The 19590-nt window shown below is 35.9% G+C and overlaps 1 protein-coding gene across 14 annotated transcripts in view; it reads right to left on the reverse strand.

Moving 5' to 3' along the window:
- KMT2C (lysine methyltransferase 2C) overlaps positions 1-19590 on the reverse strand; it is a 167606-nt gene that overhangs the window by 95745 nt on the left and 52271 nt on the right. For 8 of the 14 annotated variants that reach the window (XM_087712468.1, XM_087712460.1, XM_087712459.1 and 5 more), the window contains exons 3-6: positions 16835-16976; positions 15403-15612; positions 9265-9401; positions 7797-7906 (exon numbers count right to left, since the gene is read on the reverse strand). In XM_087712468.1, the coding sequence (XP_087568594.1) occupies positions 7797-7906; positions 9265-9401; positions 15403-15612; positions 16835-16976 (599 nt within the window). Of the gene's footprint in view, positions 1-7796; positions 7907-9264; positions 9402-15402; positions 15613-16834; positions 16977-19590 lie in introns of those variants that run through there. The other 6 variants (XM_014076029.2, XM_087712463.1, XM_087712464.1 and 3 more) reach the window with 5 other exon arrangements.

Raw genomic sequence — 19590 nt, forward strand, 5'->3', positions numbered from 1 at the left:
GTTTCTGATAGAATATTAGCTAACTCACTGAGTTTTCTGCAAATTTATAAGCATCCAATTTGAAACTTCATGAATCTGCTCAGGCTCAGGATTGAGGTACAAGGCATCCCTCTGCAATGTCTTTCCAGTTTAATATGAAACTACTGGTAAGTGCTCTCTGAATATATTTTCAAACCAGAAGGGGTCATACTTGGGTATTCACATCAAAATATCATAGAGTGCTCTACAAACTGCTTAGGCAAAGTCAAGATATATTAGGTCCACTTCATTAAAAATTCTAATAGAAATCAATATATTAATCAGATAAGCCTTTCTCTTCAGAGAGTTTGGAGAGGAGCAGGAGTTTTTTCAGAGGTCTAAAGAAGGGAAACCCGGCTTTATCAATTCTGTTACATTTGTGTTCTCATCTAAATCCAAGTCTGTATTTAAATGTTTCCTTATCAATTAATGAAAATAAATATGTAAAAGTTCTATCATAATATATTAATTCTAGGAATTCACAAAACAGCTTTGATAGTATATAAAAGATTACAGTGGAATTCACCTGGAATACAGATTATTCTATGAACCTTTAACAGGCTTGTAGGTTTTTGCATCTATATTTTTGTGCATTTTTGCCAACTTCACCATTCTTTCTTTTCTTTGAGCATTTAGGCTCAAAGCGAAGTATTCAATTTTTTATCTTATTTTATTTTACTCAGCATCAAAACCCTCTTTGAAAGTTCTTTGTAGGGACAGCCTCTCTTCTTCCATTCTAGAACAGACATACAAATGTAGAGTTCAAGAAAGGGTCTTTTTCCACATCACTGAAGAACCAACGGAAGTTCTTACAAGCCTTTCTTTGCTACCCTGCTTCACTGCCAAGAGTGCATTGATATGGAATATTTCTAACAGGATTTTCTTTTGATGCTTTTATGGGAAACCAAGGGGCAGCATTTCAGTAGAGGGGAAAAAGAGGGTTGCTAAAAAGGAACATATTTCTCGGTATATACAACAAGAAAGCTTTGCAATGAAAGCATTCCCTATTGCTGGTACCTCTAAAACAAGCTAGCAAATATATGGAATAATAAAAATGTTCCAAAGATTGCAATGATAAATTTGTCATGTAAAATATTTCATCATTCATTGCCTGGGTAACTTATTAAAAAGTAAGTGAAAATCTGAATAAGCTTGACAGCAGAAATACTATTTATCATGTAATTTCTGAAGGAACACAACCAGCTAGATTCTGGTAATTAATTTCATGTATTATTCAATCTAATGCATATATATTCCATGCCTTCTTAACTGGGTCCCCAATATAAAAACAGTGCTCAATTTTGATTCCATCATAAAGGAACTGTAAAGACTATAAGGCAAAACAGATAGCTTATATATATTGGTATATATTGGAATTCTTACAGACCAAGTTATTTACAAGGTAAACGTTATTTATTGTCATAGAAATGTACTAAAAACTAAATAACTAGATGAAGTATTAATTTTCTTTATTAACAAGTCATGTTTAAAATACACACATAATGTTTTAACAAGTATTTTTGAATGGGAAAAACATCTGCTAAATTCCTAGCATTGGGTAGCTGAAATATCCAAAAATAAAAAAACCTCCCAACCTTAGATGTAATTTGCAAATTTGTTCTGGAAGAAAAAAAAATGATTATTGACATTTTAACACTAAATTGAAAACAACAGTACTTTAAGTCATTTTCCAAACTCTTTCAAATTGGATTGTGGCTGGCATGAGCACAGTATCTACCTCAAAAAGGCAGAGCACTCTGAAAAACTCTAAGGAAAAGCCATATTAAAATGATTCAATTCTAATTTAAAAACATAATATAGGTAGTCTTCAGCTAACAGGAGTATTGCTTAGCAAAGGCAATCAAGGTACCCTCTCTTGCCATCATCAAATGGAGATTGTAGGTCATTAGGCACAGAGCTCCTTGCAACTTCCCTGCAGCTTCCAACAAGCGAAGTCAGTGAACAAGGCAGAAGGAAATGGCATGTCCCAGGCAGTTCACAAGCAGGCCAGTGGGTAGGTAAGAGGCAGCTGGTGGGTGGGGAGGTTAGAGACTTGTGACTTTCCCTCTGGATTTTCCATTGGTTTCCTTGTGAAAAGCCAGAAGGAAAGAACATAAATGGCAACAACTATTGTAAATGTAAGTCCATAGCTAAGTATCTGGAATGTGATTATGTGACTATAGCTGTGCTGTGCTGGCTAGAATTTTGAGGATCAGTCATAAGTACCATTTGCTCAGTGCCACTGTAATTTGAACTGGTCACTGAACAAGAAGTTGTTAGGACTACCTGCAGTTGAATTGCTGCTAAAGTGACAATTGCAAGCTCACGTTGACATGAAGATCATTTTTCATTAGACCAAGGGCTATAACAATGAAGACTTTTCATCCAGCAAGATAACAGTTATTAACTTTTAATGATTATATTTTAATTAATTATCTGTGGACTTCCAGATATTCCTGAACTGTACCTCCCAAACAGCCTCAAAAAGCCTGAACAAGAATGAAAGATGCAGCACCTTTAGAATTACATATTGTCTACTGAGGTCAGACAGCATATTAAAGGGAAGCTTCAGTTTCCAAGAAAGATATATGAATTCTTCCTCAACCTCCTGCCTCCAATCAAATTTCCAATCTTTTGCTACAATTGTAAAAATAGCAAAAATAGCACAAGTGCAGAACTGCTTTTCCATATCCATCTTTTTGGTACTGTCCATGGGGTTTTAGAGGAGATCAACCCTGACTGCTCTTTAGAAGGCCAGTTCCTGAAGATGAAACTCAAATGCTTTGGCCACCTAATGAGAAGGAAGGACTCACTGGAGAAAAGCCTAATGCTGGGAAAGATGGAGGGCAAAAGAAGAAGGGGACGACAGAGAATAAGGTGGCTGGATGGAGTCACTGAAGCAGTCGGCGTGAGCTTAAATGGACACCAATGGACCAATGACAGGAAGGCCTGAAGGAGTGTTGTCCATGGGATTGCAGTGAGTTAGACACGACTTTGCAACTAACAACAACAACAATCCATCCTTTGATGTGATTCTATGAAAAGGTGTTGCATCTCACACTTCCTATATCCTTAGTTCCAAAGGTAGCCCCAAAGAGAGCTCTTTCCAATCCCTGTACCTGTCCATTTGTCTACTCCCTCCAACCTATATCAAGGTCCCTTTCTATCAAGACAGGGATAATCGCTGCTCATGCCTTCCATGGTCCCAGGATGAGGAACAGCCACATGTGAAAGTGTTGCACATTTTAACCTGTTTGACCCTTTTTCTTCTCTTTTGGGGGAGAAAGGAGACATCGCCTCCACATGATGGCTTTGTTCTGTTAAAGGGCAAGAGTGAAATGCATGAAGAGGGGAAACCAAAGAATGAAGTTCTTAGCCCCCTACCGTGCTTTCCTTCACAAGGAGGAGATGGAGGACAACTTAAAAAATCTCCAGCAACTTGGGCAACTAGTCTATGGGTTATGTCGCTGCCAACTCAACACTTGAAAAAAGATGAAATGCTACTGTTGAATTTCAAGGAGGCTTAACTTAGAATAGTTCTGTGTTTCGGTGTAGGACAAATTCTTTGTGGAATATTTTTGTCTTTTTAATTAAGGTAGGGATAATAAAGGCGAGGTTTATCTTGAGTGCAATGATGAATACTTAGAGCATAAATAGAGGCATTCTTCACTTGTTGAAGACTTTCTTCAAAGGCAATCTGACAGAATGCATGGACAATAATGTAAAAATAAGGATATTAAGACATGGAAGATCCCAGGACATTCATAGCAATATAATTTGGCAAACCCTAAAGGCAGACTTCACTGCAACTAAAGCAAGCTTTCAGTTAATCTACAGCAGTTCAATTATTCAGAATAAAACTAATCTCAAAGAGTATAATGGTTATTCAAATAAAGTTCTTGTGCATTTGACATAATGAACAGAAAGTTCCCTCATATGAAGCCAAGCGCAAATTCTTTTAATTTTCCCTCCAGGGAAATAAATACATCAGTTCTTAGTTATTTCAACTTGTAATTCAATTATCAATAGTTGCAGGAGAGGTTAGCCACTGCTTTTATTTTGGAGCTGTTTTTATTTGTTGATTAATATTTTTTTCATGTGAAAGAGAAAACTTGTATGTTTAGGATCTCAGAATTTCTGAAACATCAGAAGTGGGGTTTTGTTCCATCTATTGAGCTACTAAAATTGGCAGAGATGCAGTACCCAAGAAAGAACATTATGAGAAAGTAAAGAACGCCTGGTTCTCTGTACTTTGGCAAGAAAAAAGCAATTGCAGGTAGCTTTATTTCCAGAAGAAGGGAAAAACGGGGGGGGGGGGAGGAAACAACCCTTATGTGCTACCTTCCCTGGAACTGCAGTATTTAGAAGAAGCATTCTCAACTCTATTAGAGTTTTTTAAGAATCTGCTTAAGCTGTTATTGTGTTTAGTACAGCTGGAAAACCTGAACATAAGCTACTAAAAATCCAAATTTATGAAAACGTATGTTTTAGACACATAATTCATTAATATTAATACAGAATATTAACAGAGAATATGATACTCAATTGTATGTCTCAGTCCGTGGTGAGTTAAGCGATACATGTCTTCCCTCTTGCAATGCCTGCAGGCTGTTAGGGGCTGGATGTGAAGCAACGGATTGAAATGAAACCAAGTGACTCTGGGTTTGAGGTTCTTTGGCCCAGGGAGAATTGCCACCTTTGGTCTTAGATGGGGTGGCACTACCCCAAACATGTGCATAATCTAGGGGTTCTCCTGGACTCGTGATTCCTGCTCTAAGATCAGGTGGGGCTGCCCAGGAAGAGCATTTGGAAGCTCCAGTTTGTGCATGATTTTGTGCAGATGTCAGTGTGCACATGTATCACCTCTCCTGCAGGAGCTGCATTGGTTGCTGATTTGCTTCCAGGTGCAATTCAAGATTCTGATTGTCACCTTTAAAGTCCTTCCTGGCTTGGGACCAAGTTATCTGAAGGACAGTCTCTTGCTGGTCACATCTACCAGACCCACCAGAGTGGGGAGGCCAGGAATGTTGCAGGTCCCATAAATTGATTATACAATTTTTTCTTTTACTAGGCCACAGCCTGGGGATTGGGGACCTCTGCACTACTCTTTCTCTGAAATAATATTTTTTAACATTACTTTTGAACTTCCCATCTGTCAGTTGAGGTTATGTCTCCATGTTCTTGATTTTTGCTTAATATTGAAAATACTTCTAGAACCTTATTCATACTCTTAATATAGTTGAAGGTTTCAATCATGTCCCCACTTTTCCTTCTATCCTCCAGGCTGTACATATTAAGTTTCTCCAATCTCTCCTGAGAAGGTTTTGTCTCTTAGAGCTTACACCAAGATTTCTATTGCCTGTCTCTGAACTCATTCAATCTTATCCATGTTTTTGTTTAAGTAAGGTCTCCATAACCGGACACTGTAGTCCCAATGGGGTCTGAGTGAAGCCCTTTACAGTTAGATTATGACTTCCTTAAATAAATATGTAAAACAGTTTGGGAGAAAAACCTTTCGTACACTTTCAACTCAATGACCATACTTCCATTTTCCATTGACCTTCCTTCCTTCCCTCCCCCCTCCCTGAATACCCTATGAAATAAAGCATATACATTATACTTGTAAACACCATTTAATTTTTAAAGAACAAATTATCTTTAAATCTTATTACTTGAAGAGAGCATATCCTTGTTAAAATAAAAATAATTATCTATTCCTGGAAAAAATATTAAGGGGTAAGAATGTGAACAGTATGGATTATCTCTTTATCTTACATACAATTTGTTCCAATATGTAAGCCCAGAAGTGTACAACAATGCAAGAATAAGTATGTCAGGGGAGGGGTATAACTGTATCCCGCAAAAGGGGGGCCACTACAGAGAAGGGCTTTGTCCAATGATCCCAATAGCTTACTGCTAACGAGTGTAGCAACCTTAAGAACTTGCAACAGCAGGATTGCCATGCCAAAGTCTGGTTACAGATGTTACATTTAGCCAATTCACTGACAAAGAAAACTAGATACATTTTAAACAGATTTTAAATTTTATAGATAACAATAACCATTAGTATAATTAAACTTTTAAAAACATCAGTGGGGCAGCTGACTTTAAAAAAAGAGGGGGGTATGCTTTCTTTAAACAGATGTGTATAGGTAATCCTCGACTTACAACAACAATTGGGACCAGAATTTCTATTGCTAAGTAAGACAGTTAAATGGCTTCTACACAATTTTATGACTTTTTTTGCCACAGTTATTAACTAAATCAGTGCAGTTGGTAAGTGAATTGTGATTATTAGGCGAATCAGGCTTCTTTCACTGACTATGTTGGAAGCCATCTAGAAAGGTTGCAATTGAATCCAGGATGCTGTAACCATCGTAAATACATGCTGGTTGCCAAGCACCCAAATTTTGATCACATGGCCATAGGGATGCTGTGAAATTATAAACACAAGGACGGGTTGTAAAGTACTTTTTTTGGTGCCTTCCAATAACTTTAAATTATTGCTAAATAAAAGGTTGTTAAGTCGAGGCCTGCCTGTAGTTGGATGCAAAATAGGAAAGGTGTTTTGGTTCTGGCATGACCATATTTGTTAAATTATGTTTTCCTTAAAGAAAACATACTGAAAGCATAATGTATACCACTACTTACTTATCTATAAACTAGAGTTCTTTTGCTACCATTAAATATGAATGAAATATGAAAAACATTACTGTTTTATCCAAATGATTATTATTCACATGCAAATAAGGGGATTCAGCAAAACATATTTTCATTTTCATGGGATGGAATATCTATTAATATGCAGAGGGGTTTATAATTCGGGGGAGGGATCTAAATTCTTAGAAAGATGTAAAATAACACTCTAAAATCCAACCATAGCCTAGAAAAGCAACTCAAATAGAGAATAAATGTTGCTATTAGGTGATATGACACGAATTCTCTTCCTACCTTAAAATATAAACATTAAATAGCATTTAACGTTTCCAAATTTTATACTGCATGTTCAACACTTCCATGGCACATCTAATCCTTGCTACATTTTTACATAATTTATAAAAGAGGCACTAACCATATCAGAAAACTAAGTCAGCATCCCATAATTGCATTAAAAAACAAAAGACATCCCCCCCAAGCAAAAAATCCTGAAGTCGATTAAAAAGCATATTATGGAAATAGTGTTTTCTATGTTCTGAACTCACAAAATGTCCCTCTCATTACTACCAATATAAAGTTACCATGTATACCATTTAAATTTATTCTTAAAAGATATTTCATCCCCTCCAATTTCTCCAACCTTAGTAAAGTCTTTATGTTATCTTACCAGAATATCATGTATATGTATTAAATGTAATTTATACATTTAAAAGAATACATAAATCTATTTATTGCAACTGTGTTCACATATACCTAAAATCAATGTATTTAAAATTGATTGATTACTGGGCCAAAATCTTTACAGTAAATTTAAATATAGAAACCACTTAAAGGTCTTGTTTAAAAAAAAATCCTCCTTGTTTGCAAGTCTGGGAAGTGGGATAAAAACTGATTACTTAGTTATCTGGAGGCTGACATTTTGCCAGTGAAATGTACCGCCTCCCACTTTGTTTTTATTGATTTCATCATAGAAATAACTGAAAAACATATTTCATATGTATTTTGAAGTAACCTGCAAATGCCATCTCTGGATTCCATAACGTTTTCAGCATTTATGACACAGAATTTAGATTTTACTATATTTCTAGAAAATATATAACCTTAGTTATTTTCAAACTCACTTTTGTGCTCCCTGAGACAACAGCTTTGTCCACGTTCGCTGGCAGCTGCTCTTCTGTCTGGCAAACTTCCAGTGACCATTCCGCACAGCGGTGATGAGCCCAACAATAGCCTAACACATGATGTTAGCAAATTAATCAATTAGTTTGGCCCCTTTTTGCCAAGTAATATCTAACTTTCAGCTTCAAAGGGATTAGAAAAAAGCACCAATGTATAACAAAAAGACAAATAGCATAACTTGATCCTATGAAATTTGGAATCTAATATTAGGGTCTTATGAGAATTTCTGTAAACTGAGATCTCAGCAAATCCATAAGAATTCATACACATATGTGTTACTATCATGTGACATGAAGATGTTTCTGGATAATGTAGTAGAAGGCCCTAGTTATGGTACAACAAAGCTCCTTCTGCCTAATTAGTGTGAAATGTTGCACTATTTAATATTGAATCTAAGAAGTTGTTGTTAAAGGCATTAGATATAAACTTCACATTTCAACATGTAAACATTTATCGGTTGTGTTAATCTTGGGGATCAAAACTCAGTTCAATTTATGCCCGTTAAAAGTTCTGGACTTCCAGCCCACCATGCTCTATTAAAACAGGTAGCAGGATTAAAAAGATCCTTTTAAAGCCTAGACCAGTCCAACTTGGACCAATGATAAAATATTTACATACATACATACATATTTACATACATACATACATACATACATACATACATACATACATACATACATACATACCAGAAAAACTGTAACACAAATGAAACATTACAATGGATTAAATGGGGCAGTTTAAAATTTTAAATGGAAACTTTTACCTAAATATAGTTGGTCCTCAGCTTATGACCACAACTGGGACCAGAATTTCCACCAGTAAGCACAGTGGTTCTTAAGAAAGTCATACCTGATTATATGATCTTTTTTGCCACGGTTGTTAAGCAAATTGCTGCAGTTGCTAAGAGAATGCTCAGTTGTTAAGTGGATCTGGATTTCCCCCACTGACTCCGCTTGTCAGAAACCAGCTGGGAAGATTGCCAATTGTGATCACATGACCATGGGATATTGCAAACTTTGTAAATACACCCCAATTGCCAAGTGCCCGAATTCTGACCATGGGGATATTATGACAGTTGCCAAGTGCAAGGATTGCTTGTATATCACATTTTTTTTCCAGTACCGCTGTAACTTTGAATGTTTATTAAACAAACAGTTGTAAGTCAAGGACTACCTGTATTTCACAAGCTTCATTAGGATCATAAATTGGATATTGCAACATGTACTCATATTCAATCCTTAAAACATCATATGGCTACAATTATAGCAAAATACTATTATTATAATTATTTTCTTTTAAAAGAGAATGAAATTGCTCTCCTACCCAAAAAAAGGCAGAAATAGATAAAAATGTTTTGAATGAGTTAAATGTTGTCCAGTTAAGAATATGTGAAGAATATGTGAAGAATACCTGTTGGTTCAAATAAGGCTTGGACATCAATGTCATCTGGTAAGCCAACCATTCTAAGTTCATCCCAGACTTTGACTACCTGATCATCAGGAGTAGCTTCAATGTTTATACAGGTACAGGCTGTTATATTCTGTTCTCTGCATAGGGCACAAGAAATATTTATAAAATTAAAGATGACACATACAGTAAGTGTTTTACACATTAATATAACAGTAAAATGTTTTAGACAACAAAGAAATAATATATGATTTAAACAATTCATTTGGTTAAAGCATGATTGCACTGCTAATTAACATGTTCCTTTATTGTAAAATACCAACTTGGTTTTTTTTCTCCCCAAAAATGCAGCATTGGTTTATTCATGGGAGAGCTATAATTTTTGTAATTTACTTGGTCCTTCATAAATGAGCTGAACTTTATTCTGAACAAACAGTCTCCTCTGTGTACCTGTTAAAAGGATGGTTTGACTGGAAGAAAAAGGGCAACAGCATGGAATAAAGAGACAGAAAAGAAATAAACGCTGTATTTTCCTATGCCTTGGTACACTAAATTATATTTCTGCTGCACAGCAGGCAGCATGAAATGATAACTTCACTTAGTGGAAATCAATTTTACATAGAATAAGAGACAATTTAGAGCCCCAGAACTAAAAAGCGTGACCCCAACCCATATTTGGGCAGAGAAGTGGTACCGATTAAATCCTCCTAGGTCACAAACTAACTTCAAGGGCAACTGCCTTGAAGGGAAATCAGTTTTTTTTTATATGGCTTGCCTTCTCAATGTTAAACCAGCATGACAAACTGACAGAGAATGAAAGGGACATTTTCTTTCAACATGTTCTTGTCAACTCTTTGAGGTAGACCAGACTAGGAAACCAAAGTTATGGAAGTATTTATTTATCACGTTTTTGAACCTCTCTTTTCTCTCGGAAAGGGATTCTGGGTGATATGCAGTAACATGCTAAAATATAAAAACAGCATATAAAAGCTGAAAATTTAGAATTTAAAAGTAGCTTTCTGAAGGAATCTGCAACATATCTTCATGACTGACAAGGTGGGACCAGCCAATATAAGGGGGCGAAGATCACTCCATTATGTAATCTGGCCCTATCTCAGGAGCATTGGTACCCAATGCAATTCTTACAAGAAAAGGTGTTATATGCGCCCATTTTCTGGCACCCAATATGGGTAGTCCTTGACTTATAACAGTTCATTTAGTGACTGTTTGAAGTCACAAGACCACTGAAAAAATGTGACTTATCACCATTGCAGGAGCCCCATGGACACGTGATCAAAATTCAGATAATTGGGTCTGACTCATATTTGGGACGATTGCAGTGTTCTGGAGTCAGCATGATCACTTTTGTAACCTTTTGACAAACAAAGTCAAAGGGGAAGACAGAGTTACTTAACAATTGTGGCAAAAAAGGTCATAAAATGGGGCAAAACTCATTTAACAACAGAAATTTTGGGCTCACTTGTGGTCATAAGTCGAGGACTATCTGTATAGCTTGTACAATCACATTCTGCACCAGCTGAAGCTTCCAGATAATTTTCAAGGGTAGCTCCATGTAGAGCAGTGATGGGGGACCTTTTCGGCACCGAGTGCTGAAACGGGAACATGTGTGCATGCACGTGTGTGCACACGTGTGCGCTGGAGCACTACAAACATGAAGACCAGTTGGCTGGAGTGCACATCCCTGTTTTTTGGGCATTTTTGGGACCGTTTTCAGGCCCATTTTTTGGGACCATTTTCAGGCCCGTTTTTGGGGACCATTTTCAGGCCGGTTTTCAGGCCATTTTCAAGCCCAAAAAAACAGCCTGAAAAATGGCCTTAAAACAGCCAGGTTTTTGGCCGTTTTCCAACACTCTGGTGCCTGCAAAGACCAGCTCGCACCAGAAACCAGAAGAGCAGCTGGCGAACGGCACATGTCCACAGAGAGGGCTCTGTGTGCCACCTCTGGCATGCGTGCCATAGATTTGCCATCACGGATGTAGAGCGTGTTGCAAGATGAGAGATGACCACGGCATGAGTGACTGAACTGAGAATCATCATATCCATAAAAGAGTGTAATTGGCACACAATATGAAGTTGAGCAAAGGCCCATCTAGGCATGTCTGCCAGCCGTTCTTTGAACAGGAACTGTAAGTCCAAGAGGCCCCCAGGTCTTACGAACTGGGTCTTTCTGGGGTAGTGTAGAGCAGAGATGATAAACTTCGGGATACAGAGGGGCTCACCTACATTCATTCTATCTTACTAAGGTTCAATTGATGTCTGTTGTTCTCCATCCAGGCCTCCACAGTCTACAAGGACTGCAAAAGAATGCCCACAGCATAATTCCCTTCCCTTGGGATGTAGATATAACTGGGTATCATTAGAGTACTTGTGATTCCTCATCCCATGGTGACAGATGATCTCACCCAGTAGTTTCATGTAGATGTTAAAAAGGAACAGAGAAAATACCAAGACTTGGCATCCCACAAAGCAGGGACCAAGAACTGGTGCCCTATCAACATCGCTTGGGACCGGAATTGGAGGAAGACATGAACCAGCACGAAACTGTTTCATCCACCCCCAGCTCTCTCAGTTGGCGTAAAAGGACATGATGGCCAATGGTATAGAATGTTGGTACTTGTTTTATTACAGATAGTCCTCGACATTACTGTAATTGAGCCTGGCTATTAGAATTATAAGCCATGATGATCATAAAGTGGACCACTATGTAACTGGACCAGTTTTATAACATTTTTGCAGCAGTTATTAAGTGAATAGTGTGCTTGCTAAGCAAACTCATTGTTCACCATTTTTTTAAAATCAGAAGTAAAGACCAGTTTGCAGCAAAACCACTGTAAATTATGATCGTGTTACTCCAGGAAACTACAAACAGCCATAAATGTGGGTCAATTTCTAGGTGCCCAAAATGACTGCAGGAGAGGAAGAGTGATGTGGAAATTTCAAAATTGGATCATAAATATTTTGTGGAGGTCTGCATAACCTTGAATGGTCACTAAGTGACCAGCTCTAAATCAAGAACTACTTGTATAAGGTTCCAATAATATAATCTTGCCAGTCTAAATATTCTTTCTCCCTCCTTCCCTTTATATTTGTGAGAACTAGGAAGGGTCAAGTCTGAGATGTTTTCTCGGGTTATAGTTATGTCCTGGATTCAGGTTACATTTATCTGACCATTGTCTTGGTTGCAGATTTTCCTCCTGTTCCACAAGTTTATTTGTACTAGCTTGCAAAGAAGAAGTAAAAAGAGTGACTATCTTTCAGACATATCCGGCTTTGAAGATACCAGATATTTTGTATTTGTCAAATTATTTCATTTTTGGAAAAGAAAATGCCCAACTTTTCCATGCTAATCGAGCTATAGCTTCAGGGATTTTAAAATCCATATCTGTTTCATAGAGCCCACCTTCCAAAAGGCTCTACTATTGTAGATCATATTGGCCCCAATCCTGGCCTTTCATAAAAGGTCTTTCACTGAAGACCTTCATGTGTTCCAGTTGATGAGCTGGCAAAAGGCCTGAAGTCAAATGGCCTTTTGCCAGCTCATCAATTATTTTGTTGGGTTTATCCTTGGTGACATTTTTGGTTTTTTATTCTTTGCCAAGGCTGTTTTTGTTACTTTAACATGTTGTTAGCCACCTTTGCCAGATTATTCATTTGAATCAATTATATATATATTTTTAATCCTAAATTTTTCTGATTTAAATAGTTTATTTTATTGACTGTATTGTACGTTGATCAGAGACCCTTTCCGAGGGAGTTAGGTGGTTGAGAAATAAAAAAAAACATTCCCTATACTTAAAAATGCTTTGCTTATATAGTGGCAGAAAGCTAAGCCCACATAAAGTTAAGAATTCCAATTTAAGAGAAAACCCAGAACCCAAATACACATCAGAGACCACTATTTTAAATGAGATTCAAAGTTGTTTAAATTGGATTATCAAAAGTTGTATAAACATTTCTAGATAGAGTCATCTCTGTGAAACAACTGCATAAGCAAAAAATGTTTAATAATAATGATTTAATAATAAATTTATGAAGACTTTTAACTACTGATGTGGAGAATAAAGGCAATAACCTTGAGGAAATATGCAAGCACCATATACAAGGAGAGAGGGCTGAAACATTCCTTAAGTTCTAAGAAGATAATTTTCAGAAATGATCCAGGTAGGTTTTTCCTGATTCATTGGGATATAAGGAGGAAGGAGTTTGGATTGGATTTGCAAGATTGGATTTGCAAGATTGATGCCAACCCCAATAAATACACCAGACCTCCCCACAAAAAAAGAAGTCAATTCTACAGGAAGATTAGAACTACAGGTAGACCACAATTGAGCTGAAAATTTATTTTGCTAAGCAAGACAATTTTTAAGTGAATTTTGCCCCATTTTACAACTTTTCTTGCCATAGCTAAGTGAATCATCCCATTGTTAAATTAGCAACATGGTTATTTAAGTGAATCTGAAGAGATTGTCCAATCTCTTCCAGTGTTGGAGCTTTTACAACTTTTGGAGGCAAATTTTTCCACTGATTAATTGTTCTGTCAGGACAATTATTCGGTGGTGCACCTTGCCTCCAGAATTTTGCTTATCAGAAAATAACAAAAGATGATCACATGACCCTGGGACACTGCAATCATCATAAATATGAGTTGTAATTATTGTTAAGTGTGAAAAACAGTTATAAGTCACTTTTTCAGTTCTGTTGTAATTTCACCATATAGTTAAGAAATACCTGTTTACCTTTGTGAGATAGAGTTTTATCTCCCATCCTTCTAATATATAATAGTTCTTCTCTAGTTCTGTCAAGGTAATCTCCATTATTTTCTATAGCAAATATTATTTCACTAAAATTAATTATTGACTCATTTCATGTGATTTAGATATAAATAATTTGCATTTCAATTTTAGAAAATACTTCAGCACAAATTACATATATATATAAAACAAAAATGTACCTTAATCTGCAACATCATAAGAGTGACAAACTGTTAATACTGATCAGGAATATGCCTAATTAAATTTCAAATCATTGTAAATTTCACCTCTACATTCAAAACATTTGAGATTCTTCAAATACCTGTTACTTATTTGTTGACATGTAACTGAACGCATATTCAATACATTTATTCTATTAGCTTTTTTACTTTAAAAGTTTCTATATTTAAAATGAATCAAAAAAGGGAAAACAAATTACAGATATTCAAATAAAAAGTTACAGTATTTTCAATATGTTAAAATATTGTAATCTAGACTCTCCTTTAAATGATCCATTTTAAATCAGTCAAAATACTTATTTTGCATAGTTTTTGTTTTATTTCTTACTTCAATGCTTTTATCTGACTGGCACCAGCCCAGAAATCACACCAATAAGGAAACTCCAAAGAACAATCCCCTTTAGTAGCTAAATTTGGAGACTAGCCAGGATAGCACTAGAAGTATGATTGCATCACCCTCCTTGGGGACAGAGATGGTTAGCTGTTCCAAGTAAATTAATTTTGCACTTTCCCATAAACTACAAAAACTTTGATTAATCAGTTCTTTTTAAGTATTTTTTTAATGCATAAGTGCATCATTCAAACTCAAAAAACAGCTACAACAGAATGCTGCTGAGGCATAGATCATATTAAGTAAATGCAAAAATGAAGAAAACAAAATGGGATTAAAAAGAAAGTTGCAGTGTCAGCTGTGCTTCTCCTTCCAGGATTATAGAAGAATAACCCCAAAATGGTCCGGTGCTAGGAATGTTTCTCAATTTTATTTGAAGATTCATTCTGCAGTATCACAGCCTCTGGGTCTAAATCCGGCTTCACTTTGGCTTATCACTCTCATTTCTAACCACTCTTGCTCCAGGTTTGTGGGTGTGTTTGTGTGTTCATTTCTACTCTGTTGTTTTACACTTTCTGTCAACCAATGTATTCCTATATTCTGTAAGAAACTTCTGCTTTTGATTTTCAGCTGCCACTTAGAAAACTTTGGATGTATGCCTTGCTAACATCTAACATTTGTTTTATTAAACAAACAGATAAGCAGACCAAAACCGCATGCTGCTTCAAAATATTATTTATGCTTTGGGAGAAAATATTAGATAAAATAGTTTTATTTTGTAACAGATAGAAATGCTTACTTTTTTTGTCCTCTTGCTTTGTGGAGGACTGGGTTCTGCCTTGGAATACTCTCATCAATGGTATCGTTGCTGTCAACAGTTTCATTGATATTTAAGGGCTGGTTGTTCCATGGAGCAATAAACCCTGGAGTTGGACTGAATTGTTTAAGCTCGCCTTGTCCTAATGAGCTGCGTTCCCCACAGTAACAAAAAGCGCAGACCTGTTCACTGCTACAACAAGCAGACCAAAAATAAAAAAGACCAGAAAGGCAAAAGAGAAAGTTCAAATGGTATTTAAAAATGCAAATAAAGTATTAATATTTAAATTATATCTAACTTCACCTGTAAATATTTTCACAAACTTATCCGAGATGAATTTTAAAAAATCCAATGCTAAGCATTCCTGGATTGCCTATACTATAGGGTGCAACTCTTTTCAGCTGGGTAGCACATCAAGAACTGCACTGCAAAAGTTATCATAGCCATGATGAAACCCTAAATTTAATCATAATTACATTTAAAGGATAATATTAATTTAAAATTAATTGCTTAAATGTTACAATCTATTTTTTTCTGTTAAATTAAAATCATAATTTGGCAGCATTCTCTGGAAGGTCTCAGAGAAGCCAACCTAAAGCTTGAGCAAAACTACTGGTATGTTGTCCTAGGATAGGGATTTTTCTTCTAGGTTTGCTTAAAAACTGACAGCATTGTTTCTTACCAGTTTAAGTTGAAATGAAGAAAAACTCCACTGTAAAAAAACTAAAGAAACACACACAAATGACACCCTCCCACCTAATTATTATTTTCAGCTTACCCCCAAAAATCTGTTGATCACACAGGTTGGGCATTTAAATTCTAAATTTAGTGTGTAATCTTAATTTACAATTGGTTTGGACTCAGCTTGTTCAAGTGGTTAAGACACCAGCCTAAAACCAGGAGACTGAGTTCTAGTACTGCCTTAGATATGAAAGCCAGTTGGGGATCTTAGGCCAGTCACTTTCTAAATCTTAGCCCAAACCATTTTATAGGGTTTTTATAAGGAAAACAGGACGAGGAAGGGTTATAAGGTATGTTCGCTGCCAAAGGCTGGATATAAATGAAGAAATAAATTTGCTAAGATATTCTTGTGAAGCAGAAAAACAAATCCAAACTGGTTCACAGCTATTTTCAGTGCTTTTTCTTTTAAAAAGAAAGGCAGAATAAATCTGTTATAAAATTTAGTCAATAAAGTGACTGATTTCTGATTTCCATATCATCCAAAATACTATTAGAACCATTATAAATTTAGAGAAAAGTTATAAGCATGAATCTACCTCTCTCTTGGTTAGGAATGAACAGAATAAAAACAATTAAACCACTTATAGATAAATCAAAAATCTAAAAAAAAGTAGCAGGTGACATATAAAAGTCTCAGCCATCCTCTCACTCATTCTAAATCTGCCTCGCTAACCTGCTTTTTGCTTCAACCCCAATCGAACAATTGGTGTTGGCAGAGTCCACAGAGACTGAGCACTGGAGATCTGGGGTTGCCTTCTTGTCATCGTCCACTTCACTTTGGGCATCCTCCTCTGTAAATTGTTCCCTGGTATCTGCTTAGCAAGGAGAGTGTAAGTTGATTATAGATTTCATTTTAAAGTGTTTAAACAAAACAAGCCATTCTGTTCTAAGCTGTTTTTTCCCATTTTCAAATCATGAGCAAAGTTATACCACAAAATGTTATTTATTTGTCTGTTTGCTCGTTTGCTTATTTAAAACATTTATAAAACTGCCGACTTTCCAACCAATTCTGGATGGCTCCAAAATCAAAACAATCTATAAATTTATATTAAAATTATAAAACTAAACATATTAAAACGTTAAAATGTTAAAATCAACAAAGACCTGGCACCAAACCAAACTTCTAATGTGTAAATTATCCAATCTTTTCCAAGCACTTGGGGGGGGGGGATGAGATCTGCAATCTTTATGGAAGGCTTGCCAAACTGTAGAGTGCTCCATAGAGTAGGGACTGCCATAGAAAGGGTAGGTTTCTTAGCTTCTATTAAATATTGAGGGGAAAGCAAGTAGGACCATCCCCATCCTATTTCACCTGGTAGGAAGGGAGTCCTTAGGGAAAGATGGTCCCACAGCTAACTAGGCCCTGTGCCATTCAGAGCATTAAAGGTAATGATCAGCAAGTTGAATTGCACCAGAAAGAAGCTAAAAGCTACTGTAGCTCAGACAACAAGGACCTTACATGTGCAAACCTAGAGACTTCCCCATTAATATGTATGATGCTGCATTCTGGACCCAGCTGAAGTTTCTGAATCCTTAAGGGTAGCCCCGTGATGAGAGCATTGCAATAATACAGATAGGCAATGACCAAGTCATGAATGATCATGAGCAAGGTCTCAAAATTTAATTATTATTATTCCCGCTTGCAGGAATGTAAAAAAACAATGTGGTGGATGTAGATTTAGTCTGTACAATTGAACAGGCAGAGGCAGAGTTGTGACTGTCTTCACAGCAGCTCTACTACTCATTGATAAATGCTATAGAAGGTGTGTGACAGTTTAAATTGCTTTCCAATTTCCATAGAACTTCATTGGCTTTAACCCTTTCTAACTCTTGTCAATCTCATCCTATTAACTAGATCTGCTTCATTGGTGGCGTAAGATTTTTAGCAGGACACAAAAATTGTTATGGGGTGATGGACATATGAAAAATCTACTTCTACCGGGCTAGGAGGAGAGTTAAATTTAAATCCATCACAGACTGTAGAAAACTAGTAATAACGAATTTATTTTAGAAAAGGACCCGGGTATAACTGAAGTATAAAGTAAAGTTTACTGAAACGGCATGTCAATATCCAAACTGAAATGTGAGAAATAAAATGTAAAAATAAAAAACACCTCTCAAGATATAAAGAGGAGGGAGGGGGAGAAAGAGAGAGAGAATACTTATTTTTTAAACTTTACAAAGCAGATTATTACTAGATATTGTGAATTTATTATGTGATATAAAATTAGAATGAATGAGTATCCCAAACAATATTTAGAGAAAATGAACAGATTTAAGAATGAATTATTACTTATCTACCCATCACAATCTAAACAGTATCAGGAGCTTATATATGTTGCATTTCTGCTAATAAATAAATAAAGGGAGACTAGTATATAGTCACACAATACACACACACACACACACACACACACACACATTATTAAAAGCCAAGTAAAACATTAACAGTATAGCTGCCATAAAATAGTAAAAGAATATTACTTAAACATAAAACAAGAAAAAACAAGAAATAAAGATGGCCTAATAAAATCAGGAAAAAATATTCTGGAACTCCATCTCAAAAGCTTTTGAAATATTAAGGACTGGGCTAGCTTGATCTCGGCTGTCACAGATCATCAGTCCTGCCCCAGGAAACCAGGACCTTGTTGCTTTAATGTGGGATCAGTCACAGTTCTCTGTTTGATTTAATTGTTTGGGCTTACATTGATTGGAGTGGGCTGTAATACATTCTTTAAAAATTGTATCCCTCCTTAGCTCCAGGTAAAGCTCAAGGTACTATGAAATTAAGGTATGCATTGCACTTACACAACAATAGCTATCACAGTATTCAAAACTATTATTAAAAATAATAAAAACAATATTCAGCTATAGTGAAAGAAAGATATTTCCTGCTAGAATTCTTAATGCAGCAGAATGGTGGAGACAGATCAATTTTTCCATTAATCTGGCTATTGTTCTTGGGAATGAAGAAAGCTAAATAACAGCCACCATATGGAGGCTGATCCAATAGTATCAATGATAGTAGGAATAGAAACAGCCTCAAATACAGCTACATTCAAGTCAATGTAACAGGAAGACTGAGATTCACTTGACATGTTCACTACAAGTGACATTGGACCCCGAGCCACAGTATTGTGAAACATGAAACATAATATCACTTGTTTAGTCCACCCAACTTGGTCTTTGACAACCATAAAATGTAAAATTGATAATACAAAATTGATGCATAATTTTGTATATATAAATGTTAATTTTTTATGTTTACTAGAAAACACCTGTAAATTAAAACTAAAACTATACTTAAACACTATGTATGAGTCTAGAATAGAACATTTTTATTATAGCTTCATATTAGCTTTTACAGAAGTCAGATGGAAAAATAATAAAAATCTTATTAAATTAGGTAAGAATAAAATAAGGCAATAA

The sequence above is a fragment of the Thamnophis sirtalis genome, unplaced genomic scaffold (assembly GCF_051295495.1).
Source record: "Thamnophis sirtalis isolate CommonGarterSnake01/CBP01778 unplaced genomic scaffold, rThaSir2_p1.2 scaffold_4, whole genome shotgun sequence".
Taxonomy (NCBI): domain Eukaryota; kingdom Metazoa; phylum Chordata; class Lepidosauria; order Squamata; family Natricidae; genus Thamnophis; species Thamnophis sirtalis.